Source organism: Aulonocara sp. 'chitande type north' Nkhata Bay, linkage group LG7 (genome assembly GCF_057382095.1).
Source record: "Aulonocara sp. 'chitande type north' Nkhata Bay isolate Kocher_YH1m ecotype deep benthic linkage group LG7, A_spYH_male_GT1.1, whole genome shotgun sequence".
Classification (NCBI taxonomy): Eukaryota; Metazoa; Chordata; class Actinopteri; order Cichliformes; family Cichlidae; genus Aulonocara; species Aulonocara sp. 'chitande type north' Nkhata Bay.
The window spans coordinates 65563844-65582190 of record NC_141350.1 but is presented as its reverse complement, the minus strand read 5'-3'; the positions used below and the strand labels follow the sequence as shown (position 1 = coordinate 65582190).

General features: G+C 41.3%; 2 protein-coding genes across 2 annotated transcripts; one reads left to right on the top strand and one right to left on the bottom strand.

Annotated features, from left to right (window-relative positions):
- Nucleotides 1-6217: 6217 nt before the first annotated feature.
- Nucleotides 6218-10820, top strand: LOC147326670 (olfactomedin). Its single transcript, XM_086302003.1, has 5 exons — nt 6218-6354; nt 6466-6624; nt 8441-8653; nt 8886-9018; nt 9790-10820. Exons 1-5 carry the CDS (start codon nt 6319-6321, stop codon nt 10635-10637), a joined length of 1389 nt encoding a protein of 462 aa, XP_086158129.1. The 5' UTR covers nt 6218-6318; the 3' UTR covers nt 10638-10820.
- A 3823-nt stretch (nt 10821-14643) lies between these two features.
- Nucleotides 14644-18050, bottom strand: LOC147326669 (olfactomedin-4-like). Its single transcript, XM_086302657.1, has 8 exons — nt 17922-18050; nt 17680-17802; nt 17501-17611; nt 17236-17373; nt 16794-16947; nt 15961-16188; nt 15237-15405; nt 14644-15157 (listed from the first exon to the last, which is right to left on the bottom strand). Exons 1-8 carry the CDS (start codon nt 17973-17975, stop codon nt 14722-14724), a joined length of 1413 nt encoding a protein of 470 aa, XP_086158783.1. The 5' UTR covers nt 17976-18050; the 3' UTR covers nt 14644-14721.
- Between the last annotated feature and the right edge of the window lie 297 nt (nt 18051-18347).

Here is an 18347-nt window from a genome sequence, read left to right as displayed (position 1 = left end):
CATCCCTCTGTCCACCACGGCACCAAAGTCCTACTGACATTGCCTTTACTGGTCGGGATTGAGGCTTTGGTCGGCTACCACAAGTACTTCAGCAAACTGATTATTCATTTGATCAACGCTACCAGACTCATCAACCTTGTCAATCGTTTCCTCACATAATTTTTGGAATTTTGTCCAGTCCGCCCTATGAAAACTCCACTTCCTATGCACCTCTCCTAGAGATACTCGTATCTTCCCTCCAACATCACAGAAAACAGGATAATGGTCACTACCTATAGTAGTGTCTGTTCTGATGGTCCACTGACTTATGCCTGCAAGGACAGTTGAGACTAGAGTTTAATCCAAAACGGACTCTGTTCCATTAACAACATTACATCTGGTCCCCCTACCATCATTCAGGCACACCAAATTGCATGTATCCATCAATTCCTCAATTACCTTACCATTTTTATCTGTGTGCGTGCCTCCCCACACTCTGCCATGGGCATTAAAATCCCCACACCAAATAACTCTACGACAGTCACTGCCTTCAATTGAACGGAGACGCGGCAGCTCCCGTCTGGCGCAAGGACTGTAGAAATTCACAATAACATTTGGTTCATTCCTGTCCGAAACCTCAATAGCAATATACTCCAAATCATCGCCTTTACCCAGGAGTCTATATGGAATGTCTTGTTTGACAAACGTTGCACACCCTCCCCCTCCACCACGGTCCCTGTCATTTCTTATTATTTTGTACCCATACAACACAAAATCCAAATTAGACTTAAGCCAAGATTCCTGTACACAAATGACATCCGGTTTGACACCAAGTAGTTTGATGAAATGCTTCAACTCTTGGCCATTGACCAACAGACTCCTTGCATTCCATTGAAGAATAAGTACCATGCGTACAGAAAGGAACATCATGTTTCCTGACTTGACTGAAAATTGAGGTTGTCCCTCACTTCTTCCCATGTCAGTCCTACTAACCCCCAATGGTTAATCGCCGCCTTAACAATGAGCTGAATTTTCTCCTGCTTAGATCTCACATCAGCTGTGGTGTTTATCACTCCTGCAATGAATGTAACCAACGCCATCTTATCAATAACCACACCATTCGTGTTGATCCGAGTAACTTCTTGATCCCGAGATGCACCCCGTCCTGGGTTGACGTTGACCTTTTCACTCACTCTCATCACCCTCACTGCTTCAGCATAGGAGATCTTCTTCTCCACCCTCACTTTTTGAATACGAGTTTCTTGTTTCATTCTCTCACATCCAGCATACGCAACACTGTGACTCCCACCAAAACTACAACACTTGGGTTGAACTCCATCTCCACATTTCCCATATTCGTGATCTCCACCACACCGAGCACATCTCCTCTTTTCCTTACATTTTTTCGCTAGGTGTCCAAACCTTTGACAGTTAAAGCACCTCAGAGTTCTGGGAACATAGGCTCGAACTGGATAACTAATGAAACCCAAAAACACTTTCCTTGGCAGGTTTCCTTCTTCAAAGTGTACCAGGATACTTTCACTATCCTGTTATGTGACGGCTGTGTGCAGGCAGGAGAAGAACCCAAAGTGCAGACTCCGGACACAGAAAGTAACTCAAAACGGCTTTAATGCTGAACTCAAAAAGGTAACAAAAACTAAGAATACAAAATACACCTACGCAGACAAAACACACAGCAAGATAAAGGTGGATCGCGACAATGACAAACTGAAACACAGGTCTTAAATACATAGAGGGAGCAATCAGGGAATGGACAACAGGAGGGAAACACAGCTGGGGCAAATCAGAACTGACGAGACAAGGAAGCGTAAACTGCACACACTGAGATAAGACAGAGACCTTCAAAGTAAAACAGAAAACACATAGCACAGACTGAACAAAGACACAGACTCACATGCAGGCACTACAACAGAGGGAACAGAGACGTGGGACCAGGGCAGACACAGACACTGACTGGACACGGGGATATACCGGACAGGGGAGACAGCAACTAAGGATTACACAGAGACAAACCATAAGACCTGACTCTAACAAAAACCCAAAGACTAGAAATTATAAATAATATAATAAACTCAAAAACCCTGGGTCAACGACCCAGGCATACTAACATATCCACCTTAAGTCCATCTTTTGTTGCTTTCAATCTGACCACAGAAATCACATTCCCTCCTTTGATTTTGCTTTTCAGATCATCCATTTTCACACTAATGGGCACCCCAGAAATTACCCCCTTGCACCCACCTCCCGTCTGTGCACCCACTTGCCCGGCATTTTCTACTTTAAACTTCCCCAATTGTTTTAAGGTCAAAGCCTTGTTGAGCTGCTCTTCATTCACACATTGCACAAGAAGATTTCCATCTGAGAGTACCTTAACAGAAACTATATCTCCCACTTTACTGTTAAGTTCAGCTGTCAACACAAACGGACTCAGTTTTTTAACATGTACTTGTGTTCTTTCATTGAATCTCAGAACAACAAACATTCTTGTTCTCTCTCTAGCTTCTAAAGAATCATCCCTACCACTACCGCTCCCACCTCTTTTACGCTTTTCCCTCCTCTGCTCACCTGGCGCTCACGGAACAGTCGTGCTCAACCGCCGCCACGGGTGGACTGCCAACCAGGTTTGAATTTTCGGCATCGCGCCAACCAGTTTTGCCAGCAGACGCCGCTGCCATCCATCCCGCTCTCCTCCCTGATTCTCAACGAGAGGTCTCGTGAGCTTCCCTGAAGAAGCTCTCAACACTGGATTCACAGAAAACGGGAACCAGGTGGATGTTATTACTTACAAACGAGCTTCTAAACACCTGTGCACTAATAGCTGTATCATCCATTTAGGGGGCGGAGAAGGCTTAGCTTAGCTGGACACGGGGATATACCGGACAGGGGAGACAGCAACTAAGGATTACACAGAGACAAACCATAAGACCTGACTCTAACAAAAACCCAAAGACTAGAAATTATAAATAATATAATAAACTCAAAAACCCTAATTAGGACACCACCACACCTCTCTGCCAACTCACTCAGAAACTACCGAACAATTAACCAATTAATGGAGAACTACATAACTTACTTTAACTGACCAATTTACCTCTTTCTGCACACACGTTAACAAATACAACTTACCCAGTTCCTAAGCACACCAAACTATACCTACCTATCTTCTGGAGCGTGCTGGGCTCGAGGCAACTTGAAAGGCAAAGCTTCAGCGACCGGAGCCCTGAATTGCCTACCCCCAACAGGGAACTTATCCCCACCCAGGATTACTCTGAAAATAAGAAAGGCAAAACAACAAAAGAGTGCCAGAAGGAAGAACTTAATAAGCTCAGCTGGACACTCACCTAACTTAACTTGGTAGTTGGGGAAGTTGAATCTCTAAAGGTGAAAAAAAGCAAGATGATCAAAAACCAATTCAAACTCGAAACTCCCTTTTCAACAATCCCGGATGAGCCCCCACTTGTTACGTTCCCCTAAAGGGGTCCAGGCGATGGGGGGGGGGGGGGAGAGTAACAAAAGGTGTCCGGGTCAGGAAAAGGAGACAGAGGCAAAATGGTTAAATCAAAGAGTTTTATTGAAGTTTCTATTAATACTAACTAAAAGAGACGGACAAGCCGCTATCACCGTTTAAAGAAACAAACAAAACTCAAGTGTTAGTCAATAAAGTACAAAGTAAGTCAAAAAGAGTGTAGCTCTCTAGCTGCAAACACAGACACGCAGCTCACTAGTTGTAAACCACAAAAACACAGCTTACTAGCTGCAAACACCGCAAACACTCAGCTCACTAGCTGTAAGCACACTAATGGCACTCTGGCCCAGAGCTCACCTTTCCCTGGGCTTAAATCTTAATTACTGACGAGAGTCACGAGTCCTGTCACGATTTGTTCCCTCGGTTTAAATCACGGACAAACAGTATCCCACAGTCGTTTATATTTTGAACCCATTTTGCCCAGAGAGGTATTTTTGAAAAATGTATTGATAGCAATGCTGAATATTATTACACAGGAAAAAAACAACTAAATGTAAAATAATCACACCGTGACGATTTGTCTTGTAAAACAAAAGGGGGGCCTAGCAAAAACAGTTTGGGAACCGCTGCTCTAGCTCATCCCAAACCATCTCAGCTGTGTTTAGGTCACTGATTGTAATGGTTGATGATCTGTTGCAGTACTCCACTGCTCTGCTGTTTGGGCAAACACAACATTGCAGAGTCATGGATTTTTCACCATGAAGACCACATTCACAGTCTTCTTCAGACAGCTATGACTGCTGATTGCACAGTCAGAGAAACAGTCATATGGGCTCCAGTGACATGATATGGGTGCTTTAAATTATAATTTCTCAGACAGGTAACTCTTGCAAAGGAAACTTGTCACGGCCACGGTGTTAGACGTGTGGAGAGATGCGAGAAGGCCCAAAGTGCAGGCACTGACTTTACTGAGAGTGAGCTTTATTTACAGTGGCCAAGCGAAATACAAACGGCAGCTGGCAGCGACTAGACTAACACAAAAACCTAAACTGAAAGCACCTACAAAAAGCCTCGAACTAGAAACCTAGAAATGAAACATAAAAACCTTAAAATGGGGAAACGTGCAGACCAACGATGAGAGACACGGGACCGGGGAACATGAAGAACTCAGCAGGTGATACACGGGAGAAATGCATGAGAACACGTAGACGAACCAGCAACAAGCAGAAAAAGACACAGGGCTATCTACAGAGGGATGACGAGGGAATGGGAAACATGAAGGAAAAACAACTGGGGCTATTCAGACATTACAAGACAGGGAAGAGACAAAGCTGAATATACAGCTATAAGACAGGGACTATCAAAGTAAAACAGGAAGCACGAGACAATCACAAAGACGTAGACTAGACATTGAGACAGAGACAGTAACCAAAAGACTAAGACCTCTAAATAACACTGAAACCAAAGACTAGCAATTCTAAATATAACAAAAGCAAAGACTATTAATAATAAACAACACAAAACACTGGGTCACAGACCCAAAACTAGACTTGCCTTTTTATTGTGCTGGCAACATTTGACATTTGATGGCATGATGCCTTGGAAATCTTTGCTCTCACATCTGCATTCATGGATGTATGGACTTTTCCTACTACTTTGTTCATTACCACAACTTCCCCACTCCAATCAGTGTCTGTTCCCCATTTTTTAAAATCTACTGCTCCTCTGTTATTCTGGCTTTCAGGTGGTCATTGTTGCTACCTGGTTTCCATCTTCACGTCATCCTGGACGTTAGAGAATGTACCATTTGCTCCAGGACCGTCACCATCTGCTCTGCTCTGGTCTTTGCTTTGAACTGACCTTAACTGCTTTGTCCAGCCATCCAGTTTCACTCAAAAGTGTTCATTGTTAAATACAAATAGATGCTTAACTTCTCTAACTGTGGTACCCCTACACTTAGTGTTACAGTTAGTTTCCCATGCTTACAGTATTTGGAGTATTTTGCACATCTTTAACTGGAAATTTAATGATGGATAGAGTCAACAGTTGGGTCCCAGATGAGATGAGCCTAATTTATGATGTTCATGTCTTAAAGTAATGCTGGATTTTCTTTTAGTTTGGTCGAAGAGCTCTTGCTGTAATATAGATCACAGTTTGCTACATATCAACACTAATTTAACACGATACACTAAGAAAACAAGAAATTCTACCTCCTAGCTTTGACAAGCTCACCTGCCACGCTGTCACCCCTGACGTCATCATTACTGATGACCAAAATCTATGTAGTCAGAAGACATGAATTTTGTTCTTTATCAAAATTGTTCTCCCAAATCTTGACAATTTTTTTTTTATTTTTTCCTACATGCAACAAAAAATATTTGCATTTTCACTCTGTCGCTGCTGGAAAACATATGCTTAGGGTTAGGGGTCACCACCAATCATCAAGTAGACCTCAGAAGGTTCAAATAACAACCTAATCTAAAGTATAAAACATGTTTGGGTTTGTTTGCCCAGGTGTTGAGTTTTTTCTGGCGTTATTGAGAACTGCGTGAGAAGTTTCATAAATGAGTTTGTAAACAGAGGTATAAGCAGAGGATATTGCAAAATAAAAAAAAAAGATATTGCATAAAAGAAGTGAGGAAGTGTAAAACTCCTGAGTTGACGATAGCTGTTGTGAAATTCTAGAGTTTGGCCTCTTTAGAGTTTCACATCTGTGCAGATGTTTTGAAGGCTCTGAAGTAGTGACGAAAACCAAACTTGGTAGGTGTGTCCATTCAGATCTGGTGTTTTAGCGAAAAGAGAAGCAGAAAGTTGCTGGTATCAGTTCTGGCTTCATTCCTCCAACTGTAAACATGGTGCTGCTGATTCTGCTGCTGTTCACGGTCACAGTGAGTTGTACCTGACATCCTACACTTGAAAACAGAACATAAAGTTGGAATGTATACTATTTTATGAATATCTATTGTATATTACATCAGTGTTACTGTGTGTGACTGCAGAGTGATGGCCAGGCTCAGCGGGTGCTCGGCCTGAAGAAGGACGACTCATGTGTGTGTGAGGTAAACTCCACCGTGTGGTCTTTCCCTGTTGTGAAGTATGAGACTGTGTTACAGCAGGTTCATACCTGTGAAGGATCTATGAACAGCCTGGCGGAACAGGTAGGAATTCGTTTATTTTAGTGTCATCATTTCTACTTCCATTTCAGATTATTGTTGTCGGTACATTTCTTGAATGTCAGACTGAAAATGTCAATCTATTCCACCCTGACTAACAAAAATATAAATAAAATGACCCCATTCTGTTCAATGTCAAGAGTTTCCATATACATCAGTGATGCATTCTTTATAATATATATTTTGTCTTTATTCTTTCCTCTATTATTTATTAAAATAATAAAGTGTAATAAAAAACATATGACACTGGAAGGCAGGACAGAGGAGGAGGTAAATGCATCAAAGTGTGGAAAGAGAGTGTGAAGGAGCAGGGGAGTATTTCTGGATAGCATAGAATGTCTAAGTATATATATACATGTATGTGTGTGTAGAGGTGTCATTTTGCGGTATCTGTGGTGCATGGAGGATTGATTGACAAGGAATTGCGGGGAGTTAAGGGAATAATGTACATAAACGTTGGAAGTGAGTAGCGTGATGCCTTCGACAGGCTTTGGAAGAAGCCTGAGTGTTAGCGTTTTGGCCACAGGTATGTTAACTTTTGGAACCACAAGTGACTCTGTTTGGATGACAGTTGTGAATGTTAATAGCTTATGCTAGTAAGCTGTATTAGCAAGAAAATGTATGAGTGTACTGCTGAGACTCATGTCTCAAAAAAAAAAGTACAACCTCTGTCATAATAAAAAAGAAATCTGGTCCTCAACCAATTATTTTAAGACAAAAATCAAATGAACTGCAACATGTCACATTACATCATTTTATTATTTATTTAACAAAAACAAAGTCAAAACGCAAAAACTAAGCACATGCCTTGACTTTATCAGCTTCATTGCGGAGGAATTTTGTCCCACTCTGTCTACAACGTTACTTCAGTTCAGACATTTATTTCTGCACAGATCTCTTGAGGTCCCACCACAACATTTCAATCAGGCTGAAGACAGGACTTTGGTGGATTACAAGACATTGATTCTTTTCTCTTTCAGCAACTCGAAGCAGCAAACCAGGCATAGTTTCCTGCTGTGCTTAGGATCATTGTATGCCCCAGTTTGGGCCAAGCTTTAGCTGCTGGACAAATGTCCTCACATCTGACTTTAGACTACTCTGCTATACAGAGAAGTTCATGGTTGACACCGCAATGCTGTGTTTGTTTTTCTCTAACTGTGGTGCTGTGGACTGTGGTCTGTCAAATGGAAAATGTTCCAGAAATCTTGTAGATTATTTGGATTTAACTTTGTAAATCTAAGCCACACTGCCATGTTATTTTTAGAGAGAAGAGGCTTTCTCCTGGCATCCCTTTCAAACAAGTCGTGCTAGTTCAATCTTTTTCTAATGGTCAGCCTCAAGTGGTCATTAGAGGAACTGCAGTTAGGCACTTAAGCACTGGCCTCAGTTTTAACCCTGAAATTTGCTGCATGAAGTAACTATTACTGTGAAAATGGTTTTATCATTGTTGTGCTTCACAGTTTTTTTTTTTTTTAGTTGTACAATATGCTATTTTTTTTTTTACCCTAGCTAATTTAGCTAATTAAATATAATTTATTCAGGAAGATATTTTTCACATGTTCAGAACAGATAAAACACAAACAGCACTTCTTAAACACTTTTCAAGGTACACATCTGTAATCTCAATAAACAAGTCAACCAAAGTTTCCAGGCAGGTTGTGAAAACAAATTGTATTTTTATTTCACTAGTTATGAGATCGCACAAAATTGCTTGAGTTAAGCCTCTCACACGGTCTTTCTGGTCATTCAGTTATCAAGATGTGACACAGAAGTTTTTTTTATGCTTCTTTGTTCCTTGCAGCTGAAGATATCCAGCCAGCGTCTCCCTCAGATCCAGGCTCAGGTTACCTCCTTGACAGCCAGGCTGGGGCCTTACAAGTACCTGCACAACCAGGGCCTGTACTCTGCTCTGTCTCTGCGCCTTCTGGGCCAGCAGCTCAGCCAGCTAGAGACAGATGTTGGTGTTGTCCACAGCCAGCTGAACAATGCACAGACAAAGAAGCTCTCCAAAGAGGTATTGTGAAACTGCAAGTGGCAACACAATGCATTAAAAAAACAAAAACAAATCTGTAATACAAGAAATATGCTACAATATATCAGTCACAAGCTAGAACAAGAAAAAATATGAAGAATGAGAAAAAATATATTACATTCGATTAGTCATGATAAAATGAAAATAAGTAAGTCTGTTTAAAAATGAAATGTAATGGGTGTTCCCATGAATTAACCTTCTGACCGTGTGGCAGGTGGTTAAACTGCGGACACATGTGGACAGGTTAGAAACAGCTGACTTAGTTAACATGAAGGCTGTAAAGGAGAAACTGCGCTACCTAAAGAATAATGTGGAGTCCTGCAAATCAATCCCCAAAGACTTCAGAGGTATGTGTGTGCGTACACCAACTGTAAGCATACTGTGGTTAGCTATCGTCTCTAATAAAGGACAGAAAAAAATCACTTGTTGAATGTGTGTGAATGGCTGAATGAGGTTTGTAATAAGAAAGCACTGTGACTGCTCAAATACAGCAGTATATATAAATATCAGAAAAACCTGGATTCTATCTGAAGGCCACCAGATCGTGAGGCTGTGGCTCCAAAAGGTGTTCTACTTTATTTAACTTATTTAACCTCTGTTAACACTTTACTGTTTATGGGCTCAGTCACCAATTTTGAATCATATTGAATACAAACTTAACTGTTTTGTATATTGTGTTTAAATGTTGAATGAAACCACACACTCATCACCAGCTTGTCAACCACAGAGTTCCTACAAGTCATTTTGCAACCAGAAGACACCCCCTGCTGGTCATTAAAGAGAATGCAGGTTTAAAACTGATGATATTAAAAATATGTTTTTCAGTCTGACAGTTTTTCCAGTGTTTTTTGCAAATATATTGCAATGCTTGTGTAGAGGGAGAAGAAAAAAGTTTCCAAAGCATGTACCCAGCCTTTTGATAACAATCTGACACTGTGTGGAAATAAAAAATCCTAATAGAGTGATTCACCTCTTTATCTGTTTTACACATACTAAAAATGTATTGACATCCAAGCATTTGGTTTTCCAGTAAATAATTCAGTCTATATAGAGGATGTTTCTTTTTTTAAATTTCTGATGTCATCACTTGGCATTCCTTCTGATTTCTCTGTTTCCAGGCCAGGACAGAAACTGCCTTAAGGGCTTGATCACCAGCATCAGTGACCCTGTAACAACCAAGCTCAGTCCTTTTGGTAAGAGCTACATCTCTGGTTCATGGGGCAAACAAGCCCAGATGGAGAACGAGGACCAGAAATACAGCTACTGGGTTCAGCCTCTGGCAACTAACCACATCTGGGGCACCACTCTACGTGTTTACCAAAATTATGAAGATTTCATGGCCTCAACAAACCACAAAGACTTTACATTTGCCTCATCGTACAGCCATCCCAACGCCATTGAGGGTCCCAGTGCTGTGCTGTACGGTAAGGCTCTGTACTATAACTGCTACCGCTCTGCAGACGTTTGCCGGTACGACCTGGAGACCAACGAGGTCAAACGGGTGACTCTTCCAGGCACCGGTGTGGGTTTCAACAACAAGTTCCCCTATTGTTACTACGATTGCCGGCTCAATAGTGATATTGATGTAGAGGCAGATGAAACAGGACTGTGGGCTCTCTATGCCACTCTGGGTAACCATGGAAACCTTGTGATCAGCCGGTTAGTTTGGGATGGTGAGACCAAGACTCTCAACGTGACACAGACGTGGGAAACAAGGCTGTTCAAGAAGGCAGTGAGCAACGCCTTCATGGTGTGCGGTGTTATGTACGCGACTCGTTATGTTAATGAGTACCAGGAGGAGGTATTCTACGCCTTCGACACAGCCACAGGCAAAGAAGACAACTCACTAGCAAAACGACTGGAGAAGGTAGCTAAAGGAGTGGCTAGTCTGAGCTACAATCCCACCAACAAGCAGATCTACATGTACAACGATGGATACTTGCTGGCCTACCAGGCCCACTTCTGATCTTCTGATCAAACAGTTAATGAAATATGATACAGCAACAAAAAAGCAATGATTTATGATGCAAATGCTAAAGTTATATCATATAGACTATTAAGATTGTTCTTCTAACATAATGTACTTTAGTAACACTGAATGGAAACATCAGCTGAGATCATAATAAAGTCTTTGGTAACAATAAACTTAGATTGATCTTTTGCTGGCCTTATTTCACACAAAAAAATGTTTTTGTTGTTATTTGTGACACAATCACATATATATTGATTTTACTTGACAGCTTGCATCGTTTGAATAGTGAGTTTTGCTTTCTTCTTTGATCATTAACAACAAACTTCAAAAAAAGCTTGGTTCCAGCAACAACTTAAAGGGTGATAAACAGATCAAAGTCTTGTTCGTCTGCATAATGCTTTGTTCACTCTCTGTTATTATTCTCTGTGTCTGTGTTCCTCAAGCTTCGGTCCTCGAACAGATTCCTGGGATTTTGAGGGTTCTGCACATTATCTTAGTTGTTCCTAGGAGTGCACTCTGGACAGAGACCTACAGTGCTGTAGAGCCATTCTTCTAGTTTAAGAGTTACAGCTCATAATGTTCCTACTACCAATGGGACCATTTTGGACTTTACCTTTCACATCTGTTCCTGTTGTTCCTTCAGCCTCTCGTAATTCTCATTTTTCCCATGCTCCTTTTTTTCTCTCATGTTGTTGTCCTGTGGGATTGCTATATACACCTCAACTGTTGTTTTCTGCTTCTTTTCAACTACCACTATGTATGATTGGAGAAGGCAAACGGGCAGATGTCTCATGTATGTGCTCTTCAAAACCTTAAGTTGTGTAGACAGTCAGTAGAAAATTGGCATAAATGATCTGAATCAAGGTGCAGTATAAAACAAACAAAAAAAAGCAACCTTATTTAGACCTGAGACTCGTGAAAAGATAGACTTGATAATGATAATGATAATATGGAGCTTTAGGTAAAGATGATAGGGCTCCTTCATTTATAAGATCATAATATTTGAATAAGAAATTTGGTCATTCCTCTGAAATAAGCACAATTTTTAGAACATTTAGAACAGGCTGACATCCTCTGGTAGGCCCTGTGATCACTGCCCTGCACCATGGTCCACCATAGGGGCCCTGCATGTTCACCCTGAGCACATATAACAAATGTGAAAAGGTCTGGAGAAGCCGTGGAGAATGTTATGCTGCCTGTAACATTGTTCAGCATGACCGGTTTGGTGGTGGGTCAACTATGGTCCGGTAGGCATATTTATAGAGAGTTTTCAAGACCACTATAGGCTAGGCACTATTTTCATGCCATACCATTAGGACCGACTCTCAGACCCTTCGCTGGTGCACTGGATGCTGTTTTCCTTTCCCCTTATAGCGTCTTCCTTTCATTTTTAAGAAATGCACATAAGGCCTCTGTGCTCTTACTGCTATACTATTTCTGCTGTGGAAACACGATTGTCAGGTGACATTTGCAGAAGTGTCATTGTTCCTAAGAAGCCACCTGTAGATGGTGACATTATGCTGGGATTCCATGAACACACTCACATAACAAACTCACACCCTCCCATGTGACTCCTTGACCCCCTGGCACCCTTAGCATCATCCTTTTGTTTCTTAACATCGTCTTATTGACCTCGTCATCCCAGTTTTATAATACTTAATCGTTTTTTTGTTTTGTTTTGTGAGGGTGGGTGAGTGCTAGTGTCACTAGTGATGACACAGACCTTAGAGGATAAGAAAATGTACTTACCAAAAAAACTTCATGTGTCCATTTCATAAGTTCAAGCCACACTTCAACAGAACATTCATATAGTAGTCATCTAGTATTCACAGGTCATAGTTGCTACTTTTGTGCCTCACTTATTGTTTCTCCTTTTTATATTAGACATAGGAAAGGGTTATGGTGCTGCAGCAACTCCGAATGTAGTCATGGGAAAGAGAGAGTAAATTGTAACGGTCTTTTGCATATGATGGTTTGTTGAGCTTTATGTCCAGATTTTGCTCTTTTGTACCATCTGGTGGTGAACTATGGAGGGTACAGTTCTTTGCAGTTTGGGTCTCCACCCAGTGACCTTTTTGCTAGCGCACATAGTAGCTGTGTCCCAAAACGTTGGCTGCATCCTTCGGAGGCCGCATTTGAAGGCCGATTACGTCACAGCCAGGCGTCGAAGGCTGTCCCAATTCGTCGACTCCTTCAAATGCGGCCGACAAATGCGTCCTTCATTTCCCCAAATTTGAAGGATGGGTTGGGTGTGTCCTTCGTGGCCCACCATATCCCAGAAATCATAGCGCGGCCCAGCCAAATTTCTGTTGCCAACAATGGCGGCCGCTACTGAGTTTTAAAAGTAGTCTTATTAATCTTTCTGGGTCACAAAATAAACTTTTAGCATATGTTCAGGTGAGAAAGTAGCTGTGTAAATTACAAATATCTGCTTAGTTTATCAAGACATCGCATATTTGCAAAAGTGTACCGACGTTTTCGGAGACGTCTGTTTCATTTCACAGTCTCGCACTTCCGGCCTTCTCGGTCTTCGAAGGACCTGGCCCACGTAGACTGTGAAGGCCGGGTCCTCTGAAGGATGCAGCCGACCTTTTGGGACACAGCTAGTGTCTGGACGCTGCAGCTCTCGGTTAGCTCCACATATGAATAAAGTAATGTTCAGAGTTAGATAAAGACAAGAAATAAGTGAGAAAAAAGATAGAAAAGAATATATTAAGGCCATAAAAGGCTAGTTACCCCCTCCTGGATGCCAACTCACGAGGTTTGTGTATTTGAAATGTTTGTTTCTGTGATTAATGACTTTTGATTGATTGAAACAAAGCACAAGAATGCATTCTGATGTGATGTTTTTTTTAATTGTTTCGAACGTGAGCAGTTCTCACGGGTTGTCAAGACCAGAATAAACCCTGTTTAATAACTCTACATGGTGCTTACGTCAATCCTTGCGGTAGCTACATAAACCCTATTGCAATTCCAGGGTTTCGTATGTCAGAAAATAATAATAACAAAACCATCTGCTCCTTACCGGGAAATAATTTAAATACAACCTCAGATGAACAACAACACATGACATATAATTTATTTAAGAAAAACTAAGCCAAATGTAGAAGCAGTGTGTAAAAAGATATAAAGCCCATAATTTTATAATCTGTAGAACCATCTTGCAATAACTTGCAGTAATCTTTCTGTATGACTTTACTGGTCTCTGAAATCATTATGGAGGAATTTTGTCTCCTTTACAACATTGCTTTGGTTCATTAAGCTATGGAGGTTTTTATTATGCACAGCTCTCACGGGATCTCAGCTGGGTTGAGAGCTGGACTGACTGTGCCATTGCAACACCCTGATTTTTTCTTTGCTTTTTTAATAATTCAGTTGTAGATTTGCTGCTGTGTGGCATCATTTTCCCATTGAATGACCCCATTTGGGCACCAGCTGTCAGACAATTGGATTCACTATTAACTCCAGAATACTTTGGTGTACAGAGGAGTTTACGGTTGATGCAAAGACTGCAACTTCTTTGCAAGAGCTCTTCCACTTTCAGTGGTCTGCACTTAAATTGTGAGCTTTAAAATGTGGAAGATTTTCTATGATGCTTGAAGGAGAATTTAAAATGTTGCACAAATTAAATTTAACTGTAAATGCATCGGAGAAAGCTTCGCAGATATCTCCTGTAGAATCAGCCACCTAAATGTGATCATGGCTCAAGAGTTGGCAGTTTGTCTTGTAATTGGAAGGTTGCTGGTTCGAGCCCCAGCTCTGACAGTCTCGGTCATTGTGTCCTAGGGCAAGACATTTCACCTGTTGCCTACTGGTGGTGGTCAGAGGGCCCGGTGGCGCCAGTTTCCTGCAGCCTCGCCTCTGTCAGTGCGTCCCAGGGCAGCTGTGGCTACAAAGTAGCTTGCCATCACCTGTGTGTGAATGTGTGTGTGAATGGGTGGATGACTGTGTGTAGTGTAAAGCGCTATACAAATACAGGCCATTTACCTAAATGGCAAATATCACAAGGAGGAAGTAGGGAGGTTTTAATGTTTATTTCATTTATGTGAAAATTGGCTTTAAGCATCAACATAACAATTTACCCAAACAACACCTTGTAGGAAACCATGTTGGAGTCACAGTAAGCATGCAGCATCTGGTCCACAGGGCTGTAATTTAGGCTTTGAATGTTGGTAGACATCTTGTTCATGAAGATGCCAATGTTGAACTTCTCCTGTCCCGTCACGGTGTTGAATGAGTAAAAGATCTCCTCGACCTCCTTGTTAATGTAACGTGTTGCATAGAGAACGCCACACGCCATGAAGGTGTTGGTCACTGCCCGCTTGTAGATTGAAGTGCGCCAGGTCTTTCCAAGCACCGGTGTTTCACCCTCCTCTAGCTTGGAGAGAACCAAATTGCCAAAGTCCTGAGTGGTGGTGTAGACCACCCAGACACCAGACTCATCTGTTGCCAGGTCCAGGTCAGTGTATGGGTAGCATTCCTCAAGATGGCAGAAGTTACCTTTTGAGTTGTACCTGGTTAACAGAGGATAGCAGTGAAAGTTTCTGTCATAGTTATTCAGCATTTCATCCAGTAATGAGGTCCAAGACAAACCTGGTGCCTTTTGGTAGTTGTAAGGTTGTGACACTTTTAGTGGTGAGATTGAATCGACAAACATAATCTTGGTTGTAACAGTTGTAGTACAAAGCCCCTCCATACAGAACATTATTTGGACCCTGGATGGTGTTGGTAGTTGGGTTTGAGGAGTGGATCTGGACGTTACCTGAAAAAGAAGAAGACAAACGATATGGAAGAATAAATGTGAGAAAATAGTTTAACAATTCCTAGTATGTAAAAAAATGTGTCATTAATAAAAAAGAACTGCAAAAAATTGTTCATAAGGACTTTCTAAATGTAGGTCTCAGAAGGAACCAAGGCAGAGCTGACTATGCACGTGTGCAGGACCAGCACTCATTGGTGAAAAAGAAAGATACTATCCTGCGCCAACAAGTACAGTAGTTGCTAGTCCACCAAATGCTTATCAGTCTCTCTCAGTCTTCATTTACAAATTAAAGTGCACATTAATCTTTGTAAAGATCTGCACAACTGTTGAGCTGAATGCCTCAAATAGTTAGGTATTGTGGATATGCCGAATAAACTTTATATTCTCTATGCTTTCCTTCAAGTTTTACCACAAAATCTGGTAAACCTGCAGGGTGAATGATTTTTTTACATAAAATCAACAAACCACTTCAAAGTGATTGCAATAAAACCCAAAATGCTTTATACATAAATTGTACCTCTGACAATTAACCACAAGAAGAGAGCAGTTCCTTACCTGGGACGCTCACTCCAATGATGAGAGAACTCAGACTGCTGTAAAGACGAACATAGTGGGCATATATATTACTGGAAGTCAACATGACCAGCCAGTACCAGCTTTCTTTGCCTTCCTCTGGTCTGGGATCACGACCCCAGGCTCCGTAAGCGTACGAGCCAGGATATTCTCCTGCTGTGTAGACCCTTGGTCCAGTGACATTAAGAAGCCGGCTGCGTGGACAGGTACCTGAGGGGAGAAGTGTGTAACAGTTGTTCTTTCTGCTGCTACTTTTATGGATGCAGTGCATAGTACAACCAGCTGTCAGACAAATGGCCTCCTACTTGTCTCTAGAATACTTTGTATACCGAGGCAACCCGATATCACAACGAAGCATGGAGTAGACATGCCGGTTCATTTCATGCTTTGCCTCTCCAAAATGTGAAATGTACACACATGCAGAAGTTGCAATAAGCTGCAGTAACAGTAGAGGGAGATATTTATTTTCAAGCCAACATCAAGATAATCACTGGAAAAGGTTTAAACAGACATTATTAACACATTTACATGTATAATAGATTCTGACAAGTAAGGATCCTGGAAAGTACTTAATACGTTTTTGGTAAATAAGGCAAATGTTGACCAAATGCCAATAATACTTCACATTATACAATAATGGCCTTCAAATAGTTTGGTAATGCCTTCATAACTCGTCTTTGTTTGATGGTTTTTAGTTTCATTGTATTGAGCTCAGTTTAGTTCATGTTTGGTCTTCTGTAAAACGGTTTATTAACCCCTTCAGGGCCTCAGTAGCAGCCATCCAACCCCCAACCCCACCTGGTTGTTAGACTCACCCTGTGGGGGCTCGGTTGGCGTGACGGTAGTGTTAATTTTTTTGTTGCACTTGAATAGATCTGCCTTCAGAGCAGAGTTGACTTGCTGTCCCTTTATCACCTGCATGGTGTCAAACCTCTCCAGCTCTTGCATCTCTGCTTTCAGGTTATCCAGCTTGGAGACAGCAGATGTTAAAAGATCAAGCGAAATAGAAAAATGAATACAACACACTTATCAATATCAAATACTTTTCAAAATGCTCTTTTGACCTAATTTCAAGACTTTTTGTTTCCATAACATAATATAACATAACATAACATAACATAACATAACATAACATAACATAACATAACATAACCTAACATAACAGTGATGATGATTTTACAAGACAGTGTAAAAACAATAGTAAATATGCTCTTTAGAGTGATGTCAGTGTTTTGCAGCATGTGGTTGTGAATCTACCTGTTCAGTGGCGTTAGCAGTGAGGATCTGGTGTTGCTGGGTGGTGCTGTTGAGCTTGTCAATCAGCTGCTTGATCTCAGTCATTTCATTCTCTATAACATACAAGCTGAGAACTCCATACAGCTCTCCGTCATCCAACTTGAGGGGGTAGGGACAAATAAGTAAATACTTCAGCCTACTCCTTTTCAAACAAATAATGGAATGATATTTTGTAATGATTGTGAAGGCACATGTTTGAAATGTTTGAAATAAAAATGAACTGAACTGAACTGAACTCTCCGTCATCCTCCTCCTCCTCCTCCAGGATCAGCACATCTTTGTTCAGCTGGGAAAGACGACGCTCCAACCCCAGCAGCAGACTCTCCAGCTCCACAGTCTGCAGAGGCAGCAGTGATTAACCAGGAATGGAGACACACAGCATGAGAGCTTTAAAAGACTAGTTACCTTCTGCGGGGTGATGTTGCTGTTGCAGTCTGATACGTTGGTTTCAACTATCCTGAGTTTTTCATGAGGGAATGCCTTCTCTGAGTTATTCAGCTCGCATGCACACTTTTCTCGTGGAGGAGCCTGAAATTTAAATGTATTTTTAAGTGAAATAAGCAGCAGCATTTAGTGGTATTTGGTATTTGTCACTTCATTCAAAATGGATATTTTATCATTTAAAGGAAGTCTTCAGTATTTCTTACCTGATGGGTGAATGTGAGCAGAGCCCACAGTGAAATGATCACGTACAGCTTCATGGTGAATCACAGAGAGCAGAGCTGAACAAAACCATCTGTAAACTGCTGCAGCAGCTTGTGAACATTCCCGCTAACCTCCGTATGTGAGGAAGTGGATGTGGGTGTGTTTGTATTTCATGCATCATGCATCTCAGTGACATTTGTCACTGTTTTTCATGACATTTTTTGTTAATTACAAAAACTTTTTGAAGTTGTTTTCCCCTTTTCACTGCTGTTCAGCACAGGACATTTAATCATCTACGAATTTAATCAATATGGATTCTCAGAGCCAATGGCAGTAATGACTTACGAAACACAACACTGCATTCTTCAAGATATGAGTTTTCTGTGTTTACTGACATGCACATATTTTAGCAAACCCACTGCATCAGC

What these genes read in the sequence shown, in the direction of transcription:
- LOC147326670 (XM_086302003.1), top strand. Translation starts at nt 6,319, where the DNA reads ATGGTGCTGCTGATTCTGCTGCTGTTCACGGTCACA. An exon ending in TGAACAGCCTGGCGGAACAG is followed by an intron (nt 6,625 to 8,440) that starts GTAGGAATTCGT and finishes TGTTCCTTGCAG; the next exon opens with CTGAAGATATCCAGCCAGCG. An exon ending in AATCCCCAAAGACTTCAGAG is followed by an intron (nt 9,019 to 9,789) that starts GTATGTGTGTGC and finishes CTCTGTTTCCAG; the next exon opens with GCCAGGACAGAAACTGCCTT.
- LOC147326669 (XM_086302657.1), bottom strand. Translation starts at nt 17,975, where the DNA reads ATGAAGCTGTACGTGATCATTTCACTGTGGGCTCTGCTCACATTCACC. An exon ending in GCCAACCGAGCCCCCACAGG is followed by an intron (nt 16,189 to 16,793) that starts GTGAGTCTAACA and finishes TTCTCCCCTCAG; the next exon opens with GTACCTGTCCACGCAGCCGG. An exon ending in CAACTACCAAAAGGCACCAG is followed by an intron (nt 15,158 to 15,236) that starts GTTTGTCTTGGA and finishes TCTGTTAACCAG; the next exon opens with GTACAACTCAAAAGGTAACT.